Genomic DNA, 10,495 nt, shown 5'->3' with positions numbered 1-10,495 from the left:
ACTTCTTTGTCTCTCTTGTTCGATGATCGACCGTTCTAGATGCGAACGGCATAGTTCCGAGCGTCTGAATCGTGAGTGTGTTTGCAAACACGAGCGTCCGAATCGTGAACGGCATTGTTCCTGGAGTCACGTGATGCTGAACGCCAAGCAGTTGCATGGCGTCTGGCTTCCAACAGTTAGACTTGACGTCGTATATTAAGCAGTTAGACGTGACGCCGAGTGTTGTGCAGTTCCATGGCGTCAAGCTTCCAGCAGTTGAACTTTACGTCGAGTATCTTGCAGTTAGAGGTGACACCGAGTGTCAAACAGTTGCTTGGCGTCAAGAGTCCAGCAGTTGGACTTGATGTCAACTGTCAAGCTCGCGAACGTCTTAGTTCCGGTCGTAATGACCGTGAGCGTCTAGCTTTGGAACACTGTTACGCCAGGCGCTATATTAAAAGCTACAGAAATAATATTAACTGGAAAAATATTTTCTCAGACCAAGGCCCGTCTGCACTAACTCTTGGTATCTGTTGGAGTGCGAGAATTAAGCCTCTAAAATATATTGAGGCCAGAATTTAGGACCTAATGGAGTTGACTCCTAGGAAACAAGACATCTCTACCTCGGTTAGAGACTTAAGAGGAATCGATTGACGATCTCTTTTCCCCTACTTATCTTTTAGTGGAATTCTCTTAGGAGAAGTTCCTAAGATGCTTCTCCCTTCAGTTGACTCATGAGAGTTTTTTCTGAAGAGTTTCCAATTTATTATGTGCCTGCTGCTCCACGTCCCGCCTTCAGAGTTTTCGCTAAGGAAGGCGTCGAAGGAGTCTGTTTACTAAGATGGTGCTGATAAGGCAGTGCAATAGCACGTCCTCAATGCAGCATAAAGAGATGTTGGTGCAGCAACACTTTCAGCTGGAGCAGCAGGAAGTGCATTAGTGCTTTTATGAGAGAAGGCAGTGTACCTTTTTTGCTGTGTGCTTGTGGAGGTAGGTCTTTGGGGTCTTGAGTCTGATTCTCCGTCAAAACCCTGAGCAACAAATGCTGCAGTACAACCGGCTTTGTGAGAGAAGTCGTTGTACATAGAAAAATTCTTGATCATCTAATAGAGCTTGAGGATGAAACTGGATGCAACGAGGAATAAAAACCTATGAAGCCAGCTTCCTTATCAAGTATGCCAGCGTAGCAAAGGTGGAGGTCTGGCCATGTTAAGGTTGAGGACCTGTTAGCAGCCCCACAGAGACATTTACAGCCCCCTTGGTGAATTGCTGAGTCTCTTAAGGAATGCAGGCACTGAAGCAGGATAACTTTGCACCATCCCTTTTTTCTTCCTCTCTTCTCCCTCAAGAGTTTGTCAAAGACACAGGTTTTGGTATCTGAATCAGCAAGAAAGTTTCTGCTTATTTTTTCTCTAAACCACACAGACAACAGTAGGAGCCAGACTTAACTACTTCTAGCGAGCCTGGGAGAGGAGAGGAGCAGACCTTTGGTCCGTGCTTTAACTAAAGGATGGATGGGAAATCTTTTTCCTAGTGAAACCTCCTTTATTAGTTACTCCGATAGACCTCTCTGCCAAATACAGAGAGGAGCCTAAGAGACAGGCTATGCAACTTCTAATGTCTCTCTTTTTGGAGAGGGAGGCTATTGCCTGGTCCTGGATGTCACTGCTCTCAACGCCTTCGTTCAGAAGACAAAGTTCTCCATGGAGACATCGAAATCAGTCATTACAGCAGTAGGAAAGGTCCACTGGATGGTCTTTTTAGACCTCCAGGATGCTTGCTTCCACAATCTCATCCATCCGAACTTCAAGCAATACCTGAAGGTTTGTGTATAGGAGGAACTTGTCCAGTTTTGGGCTCTTTGTTTCGGTCTAAGCACCACCCCTCAAATAGAGGGTGCGTCTGTTAGGACCTGTCGTTCTTCTAATCCTTAGACCTCTTCTAAGGAATGTCATTTTTAAAAACTTCTTCCAAGCTCCCTATCCCCTGGGAGAAGGAATGTTGAACAACAAAGGAAACGAGAGGCTTTAGCTCCCGAGCAGACGCCTACTCGAGCATACCTATTGGCGCTTCCCAGGATGCTCACCTTCATCATAGGAAAGGTGAGGGGAAAGTTTTTTCGTCATCTTCGGATGACGCAGCGCCCAGACGAGGCTGGCATCAACTTCCAGACCTCTGAAGAGGAAGGTGGACAAGCGTCCTATCATAACACCGCAAGCTTCTGGTTGTAGTCTTTGGAGCAGTCCTGAGCGTTTTTTCTTTCTACCGAAGAAAACTCTCCTACCAAACATCCTTTCAGGATGTTGGCAACTGTCAAATAAAGTCCAACTCACCCAGTTGCCGGACAGTTGTCTGAGCCTAGCATGATATCGGTTCATGCTCCTTCTCCACCGTCAAACTGGTTATCGTCTTCTGGACACTCTGCATGTTTTTTAAACGGTGTAGAAAGAGAGCTTGTGGTAGACGTGACGTCTCCGGTACCACAATAGTTTGACCCTATTTTTATTATGCTGCTAGATATGCAACAGAAGCTCTCTTCGCTCATGCTAGTTTATCGGCCTGCGAACAACAAGAGAGTAGCAAGCCTGGACCCTGAGTGTCAGGTAACTTCACACCTGGACACCAAGCGTAGTGAGGCTACTAGTCGAGATGTTCTTGATGACGAACGTCTTTACAACTCCCTAGTTAAATGTCGTATTTTAGCCATTTTTTTTTACTAAAGTGGTCCTCTTTTGGCTCTCAGAGAGTGGTTCACAGAGGTACTGCAATGGATGGTAGACATTCAAAGAAGTCTTTCGTTAAGAGTGAATTTACTCAAACAACCCCACTTGGAAGGTACCATCTAAATCTCCAAGCTTTTCATCTAACTGTCTTCAGATTATCGAAAAACTCACAAGACCTAGAGGTTTTTTTGAAGGAAGTAACTAGAGCTATTGCAGGAGCAAGGAGTACTTCTTCCATCAAGGTTTAACAATCTAGGTACGAGGTTTGTTTGAGAGGGGTACAGAATCAACTCTCTTTCCTCGCCCAGTACTTTGGTAACTCAGATTGCTGACTTCCTGTTACATCTTCGAAGGAAATGCAATTTTGTTATCCTCTACCATCATAGGATACAAGAGTATGTAGCAACCATATTCATGACACTAAGACTTGGACCTTTCTCATGTTAAAGACCTTCAGAAACTTCTCAAATCGTTTGAAACATCAAAGCAACAGCTCCAGGATTCACCAGTTTGGATCTGAATATTGTCCTGAAGTTCATAATGGGTGACAGGTTTGAGCCCTTGCTTCATTTAAGGACCTCACGATGAAAAGACTATTTTTGGCCAGTCTGGCGACAGCTCACAGAGTCAGTGGGATTCATGCCTTTAGCTTAAATGATTGTTTTTTTCGAAATCACAAAGCCATCCCCTCATTGCAGTTAGGCTTTCTCCCAAGAACAAACGCCCTTCTCAACCTTGACCCAAGGCTTTTGAGATTCCGAACCTTTCGGATGTAGCTGGCGAGGAGTTAGAGAGAGTCCTGTGCTCAGTAAGAGTCCTGAAGTTATATCTGAACTGAACGAAAGAGTTGCGAAGCTAGTCGGAAGCTCTTTGGTGCTCGGTCTAGAAGTCCTTGTTACAGATGTTGAAGAATGCTCTTTCATTCTTCATCAGGCTCTGAATTAAGAGGCTCATGCACTTTGCAGTAAGGCAGACTGCAAGTTTTTATAAAGACCAAGACGCTTGAAGCTCAAACTGTAACAACTTTGGAGGCCTTCAAGCAGAATAGATCGTTGTAAAGCATTAAGAGCACAACCTTTTAGAGGAATAAATCTGTGTTCACTTCACATTATTTGAAACGTGTCCAGACTCTTTTTGAGGAATGCTTCACTCTGGGACCATTCGTAATAGTGAGTGCAGTAGTGGGGGAAGGATCCACCACTACGTTCCCATTATCCTAGTACCCTTTTTCTTCTCTTGGAACTTTTATATATTTTTATGAGGAGGGGTCTTTGACATCACAGGGATGTCAGGAGCTGAGGAAGGTCCGGGGACCGGTGACATGGTTGGAGGCGAAGCTTGATTAATGGGTTTGGGTTTCTGCTTTTTTACTGGCTTAACCTCGGGGCGGACCGACATGGAGCCGTCCCAAGGAGAAGCCAAAGGCTTGTCAAAGCCGAGGAAGGAAGAGGAAGAGGAAGGAGTAGGAGATAGAAAAGATTCTGCCAGGTCCTCCACACCGCTTACCTGCTCATTCATCGGTTCGACGTGGATGTCAAAAGCGGAGACGTCTCCAGAAAGCTGTTGTTCATCTTCTGCGGGCAGTGCTGCTCTGAGAACTTCAATCACGGGAGTTGCCAGTTCAGTTGGTACGGCGTCCGAGGGAGAACCAGGGAAGAGCTGGGAGGCCATGTCCCCATCCAGCAGGTAGGGGCAGCCTTGAGGGGCGTTCCTCCCGAATCCAGAGACCCAGGTCCGGAGGCTGGTTCTGGCCGCCTTGAGAGAATCCTCGTCAGCCTGAAAGAGGGTGTAACGTTAGAACGAACTAGGAAGGGCACGGATAAGCTATCAGCAGAAGGAAAAACAGACTAAGTTAAAATCATTTTATGAATAACTGCAACCGTCTACAAAGAAGAAATCTCAAAACAACAATAACAGAATGAGTGGTACCATTGAGAAATCTTACCTCATCATTGAGGAGACGCGACGAGAGCTCATAGCAGAGCATGCAAGACTCCGGAAACCAGACCATATACGGGGTCTGGCCTGCTTCCCGGGCAAAAGAGATACAGTAGCACAGTGGGCATGCGACCGGCAGACGTCCTGGACTACCGGATCGGTGAAGGTTGCCGGACAACCTTTGGTGGCACACCGAACTTTCTGTAATATAAAGAATCATATAAGTACAAGAACTCCGGGAGGCTCTAACTTAACCTAAAGGTTAGGTAATATGCTTAATAGTAAGAGCTAAGGTTAAAAGGGGGTTCTATATGATGTGTATTAATGGGTTCGTGATCATATAAGGAGCCGGAGCTCCGCTGTAATTACTGCATCGAGGATAGGGAATGTTTAGGAAAGGGATACTCCGTAGTGCGCCGGAGTGCCTTATGTGTAAATTCACGAGGAGCCGGAGCTCTTAAGTAATTACTGTAATATACAATGAAAGTAGGCATAATGGCAAGGATGGAAAGCTCCGTAGTGCGTCGAGTTCCGAGGGGAGGATGGTCCTTGATTGATTGAAATATATAAAAAAGATCTCCGGAAGATCTCTGGTAGGGAGCCTACCGGAGTCCAGGGGGAGGGAGCGGAGAATAGGGGTTTGTCGTGTAACGGGGCCGTAGCTGGAGTCAAGGTGCTGGGGGCCATCGAGGGGAGGATTCCCAGTCGAAGGGGAGCACCGGAGTAATAGGAAGTAATGTGTTCCCAGCTCAGTACGTTAGTGGAAAACTATGAGGGAGTTCCGGAATAGTGGGGTCCAGACCCAATGCCCAGGCTGGAGCGGAGAGTAGGGTAGGACTAATGTGGAGGGGGAACAACGTGGCGGTTCGAGAGCAGGCCAAACTAACCTTAAATAAGAGACTCTGACACGACAGGACCAATGTAAATAATAATCACTAGCCTATTAGAACGAACAAAGTAACCTGGTAAAAATAAATAATGAATTCGTCTATCCACGAAAAATAATAATCACAGAGGGGGAGAGATAGAGAGGGGGAGAACCAGAATCTGTGAGTAAAATATTCCGAAACAGAAAATGGGTGAAACAGAAAATGGGTGAAACAGAAAATGGGAAACTCCAGCCTCTCACACTCGAAGGTTACTAAGCTCGATCTAGAATAAACACGAACCCAATAAATACATAATACATATGTCCGTATGACAAAATAAATATGCAAGATAAATATGTCACGAAGAATAGCGAACGGGAAAAATGGAACTCTGAACGAATAAATTACAAAGAAAACTTGAAAAGAGCGAACGCCAACTCAATGGGTAGGGTACCAAACTATAATAAAACCCCGAACGCTATTCTTCGTTAACACAATAACATGGACTCGGAAGCGACTCATAAGCACTTAAAAGAAAAGCGGTTCTAAATAATGGCACATGGCCAAAAATCTAACTTAAGATTAAAAAGAACCTAGCATGACATAAAAACCCGAGGGCACGTAAACAAGCGATAACAATGGCCGCGTAGAACGCGGGGCGGCATCAAGCCGACGCACTAAAACACTCGCAAAATATAAATAAGGCGTACAAGCCCGGGTCAAAAATGATGCCAAAACAATCTGTGATACTTAACATTGGTGCAGGTGGAAGGAGAGCTTCAGCCATTGCGAAGATATCCAAAAACACAGCCAAAAAATCGCACAAAACAACAAAGGTAGCGTCGCTGACGAGTCCAAAAAGAAGGATGTGTAGATGGCGCTCTAGTCGGGCGTCGATGGAGTGGATCAGGTTGGTTTTGTTAGGGCCGCTGTAGCGGCTCATCCCTTATTGACGAAGGAATTATCTAAATGGAAGACGACCTGTGAATAGTGGTTTTCACACTCCCTATCTTTATACACGATGCCCTTAAGGTGCTCGCGCGAGGGTAGTAACCTCTGCATTCCATGCTTTAACTTTCTCTGGTATATTTGGAAGTATTTATATCAGAAAAGTGACAAGAAGGACCTTTTCACCGGGCGTCACAGGTATCTCCCCAGAAATAGATTTTTTCTTCGTCAAAATCCCTTTTCTGGGAGGCCCTACCGGAGGGTTGCACTCCAAATGATATATAACTATAGGTTCCAATCTCAATGAGTATCCCTCATGGCGGAGTAGAACTCAAGGCGGAGTGGATGAATGTTCAGATCCTACTCCCAAACCGTAGCGGGGAGAGGACGGAACTACGAGGGGAACAGGTGGCGGCATAAATCTGGCCCAAAACAATGACTCACACACGAAGAGGACCTATTAATAACGCTAGCTATATTGACAGTAACCACATAATAAAATAAATCGTAAAATATCATATACCAGTAGAGGGAGAGGGGGGAGGGAGAACCTGTGATCGTATAAAACGGAAAACGGGAAATCCACCTCTCCTACTCGAGGCTAAGAAAGAAAACGAGAGAAAGGGTAACTCGTGACTGTAGCGACAGAAAATGAGAACTCCATTCTCTCGCTCTCGTGGTTACACTATAAAGAACCTAATTAAGCACACTATAATATGATATGAGTATAACAATAAAATTGTAACGTCAAATGCAAGACTAGGAACGAAGAATAACGTCTGCGTTAACAAAATTTAAAAGGATATAGTCCACTGACGAACGCCTCTCAGGGCGGGTACTAAACTATAATAAAGCCAGAACGCTATTCTTTGTTCGTCCAGACTGGACTTGCTAGCAAAAAGTACCATAGGAAATAATAATAATAATAATAATAATAATGGTTCAAAAGGCGTAAGGCCAGTGACTTAACCAAGAACTTAATTGACAGAGTACCAAATGGGCAAGACTAACATGAAATTCCCAGCGAGGCAAATCAAAACAACAATGGCTGCTGACACCGCGGAAGTCTAAGCCGGTCGAAATAAAAAACACAATACTGGGAAGAGTGCAACTGCCCGGTACTGCAAAAAGCTGTCAAAACAAACTATGGTACTTAACATTGGTATTGGTGAAGTTGGAGCTTCGGCCATGATGAAAATAATCCACGAAACGTGAAAACATCGAGAACACAAAAATCTTAGACTAAGCTAGCAAGTCCAAAACAGAAGGATGTCTCAGAGGGCGCTCGCGTCGGGCGTCGGTGGAGTGGCTCAAGTGCGGTATCTGGGGCCTCTGTTACGGCCCTTCCCTTTGATGAAGGAATTATCTAAATGGAAGACAACCTGTGAATAGTGGCTTTCACACGCCCCTGCTTTATACACGACACCCACAAGGTGCTCGCGCGAGGGTAGTAACCTCTGCATTCCATGCTTTTATCTTTCTCTGGTATATTTGGAAGGTTTATATCAGAAAAGTGTAAAGAAGGACCCATTTCACCGGGCGTCACAGGTCTCTCCCCAGAAATAGATTTTTCCTTCGTCAAAATCCCTTTTTTATGGTTGTATGTGGAGATTGGTCGACAATCTTCCGCAATCTTTGATTTAGTCAGATGGTCATTTTGTTCCTTCAGAGCGCCTGGAACAAGGGTATTAGTTGAGGTCCTGTCAGCATAGAGGTTATTTACCGGTTTGACAGCTCCTAGAGGTCTTCAGCTCCCGGGTGGATCGCTGGATCTCATAAGGATAGCAGACATAATGAGGCAGAGAATCATTGAAGTCAGCTTCCTTAACAGGCACGAACCCTTAAGCTTGTTTTAATTAACTCTTAAGTAATATTCCAACAATGTAGCTGTCTCTAACCCTCCACCAAAGGTCAAAGGTGTCAATCAGCTATTTTTATATAACCAGCGGGTAAGTTTAATGTTTAAAAATGATATTTTCATAAAAAAATAAATTTTTAAACATACTTACCCGCTGGTTATATAACCTTTATTCCCCCCCTCCTCCCCTCTAGAGACAGTCTATGGGCATGGAAAACCTTGGGATTCATGGAATGGTTCTGTGTAGCTCGCGTGAGGGCGCTAGTGTACTCTATCTGCGATTACCGCGAGTTTTGAATTTCTGCCAGAGGTCAGAGGACTAAAGCTATTTATATATAACCAGCGGATAAGTATGTTAAAAAATTTATCTTACTATGAAAATATAATTTTAACCCTCTATTCTTTACCATTCCCCTCACTGCCCTTAACGCTTTACATCCTTCATTCACTCTCTGACTTACATATGCTTCCACTCCATCATTTTCTGCAACAACAAACCCCAAGTACTTAAACTGATCTACTTCCTCAAGTAACTCTCCATTCAACATGACATTCAACCTAGCACCACCCTACTTTCTTGTGCCTCTCATAACCTAACTCTTACCCACATCAACTCTCAACTTTCTTCTCTCACGTACCCTTCAAAACTGTCACTAATTGACCAAGCTTCTCTTCCGAGTCTGCAACCAGTACAGTATTATCTGCAAACAACTAATTTACCTCCCACTCATGATTATTCTCATCTGTCAGTTTCAATCCTCGACCAAGCACTCGAGCATTCACCTCTCACCACTCCATCAACAAATAAATTGAACAAACATGGCAATATCACTGGAAACTACTCGCTCATTTCATTTCCTATTCTAACACATGCTCTACTGCCTATGTAGAAACTTCACTGCTTGCAACAACCTTCCACCAATTCCATATAACCTCCTCACATTTCACATCACTTTCCTATTAACTCTATTATACGCTTTCTCCAGATCCATAAACGCAACATACACCTTTAATTTTATGCCCCTATGAAATAAGTTTTAATTTCTGAGCCCCTCCCCTAATTGTTCTTTTCTACTCATTGAGGTAGCTAATGACAATTGGCATGTAAGTTGGGGGTGCCCTCTAGTGCAGGTTACTCAACAGCCAAGTCTTGATAATTGGTACTCCAAAAGATTGCAACATTTAGAGTATTATGGCTTAAAAAAGATAAGTATATGTTTAAGGAAACAAAATTTTTTTCAATATTTGTAAGCCTATTTTTACAATGTCAATAAACACAATAATTTGTGTACTGGGGTTTCCTTTTGGTGTAATTTAATAATAACCTCATTCAATGCTTTGTATTTCAAGCTTCAGAAGAGAGGAAGACTGTGAATATGCCCTAAAGAAGTTACATCAACAAGAAGTTTTAGGAAAGAGACTAATGGCTGTATATAAAGAATCCTCATCGAAACCATCTAAACAACCTCATCAGTGAGTAGTATTGTAGAAATTATTTTTGAATATTCACAGAAAGGAATGAAAGATGATTAGTAGTATGTATATGATGGTTCTTTTTATGTATCAACAAACAGTAGTGTAGTATATCTTTGTATTCTCATTGAATATTTCACTATAGAGTAGTATTTGAAAGAAATTTTGGGTTTCTAAACATACAAGAACACAAACATACAGGGATTATGTGGCGAGCAAAGCATCCAAAGCTGACCTAATTGTAAGAATATGGGTTGGCTACTGGTTTCATGAGTGAGCAATCTGCTCAGAAGTTATTATTTATCTCTTGCTTAGTGACAGTAGCTTTTTTGGACTCAAGCCATGTCGTCCTGATGGATGTTCCTATAAGTAGCTTCCTAAGGGATATATGTACTACAGTGATATTCCCAGAGAATTTTACCTTTAGGTATCCAGAATTCTAACTCCTGGCGTGAATATCCTTAAATTTCTCGCAAGGATATCGCATAATATCAGAGGACGTATTCTTGACACGTCACATAGCAATCTGCACCCCTAATAGCGTTAACGCTTCAAGGGGGATGTGGCAGAATAGAAGGGGAGCCGTATCAAGGTTACCCTAGTTCTCATACTATTGAGTATCACAACAGCGCCATATCCAAGATGGCGAACATTCCTTATTTTGTAGCGATTTCGCTCGGTGGTGTTTCCTGTTGATCTGACATTTT

At 43.5% G+C, this 10,495-nt stretch overlaps 1 protein-coding gene across 8 annotated transcripts in view; it reads left to right on the top strand.

The window, feature by feature from the left end:
• The window catches only part of LOC137616382 (RNA-binding region-containing protein 3-like), a 370,102-nt gene that overhangs the window by 145,199 nt on the left and 214,408 nt on the right, over positions 1 to 10,495 (top strand). For all 8 annotated transcript variants that reach the window (XM_068346072.1, XM_068346074.1, XM_068346078.1 and 5 more), the window contains one exon: positions 9,666 to 9,788. In XM_068346072.1, coding sequence (XP_068202173.1) covers positions 9,666 to 9,788 — 123 coding nt within the window. The remainder of the gene's footprint in view (positions 1 to 9,665; positions 9,789 to 10,495) is intronic.

Source organism: Palaemon carinicauda, chromosome 22, assembly GCF_036898095.1.
Source record: "Palaemon carinicauda isolate YSFRI2023 chromosome 22, ASM3689809v2, whole genome shotgun sequence".
NCBI classification, from domain to species: domain Eukaryota; kingdom Metazoa; phylum Arthropoda; class Malacostraca; order Decapoda; family Palaemonidae; genus Palaemon; species Palaemon carinicauda.
Note: the sequence above shows the minus strand (reverse complement) of the source record. Positions and strands in the feature narration are given on the sequence as shown.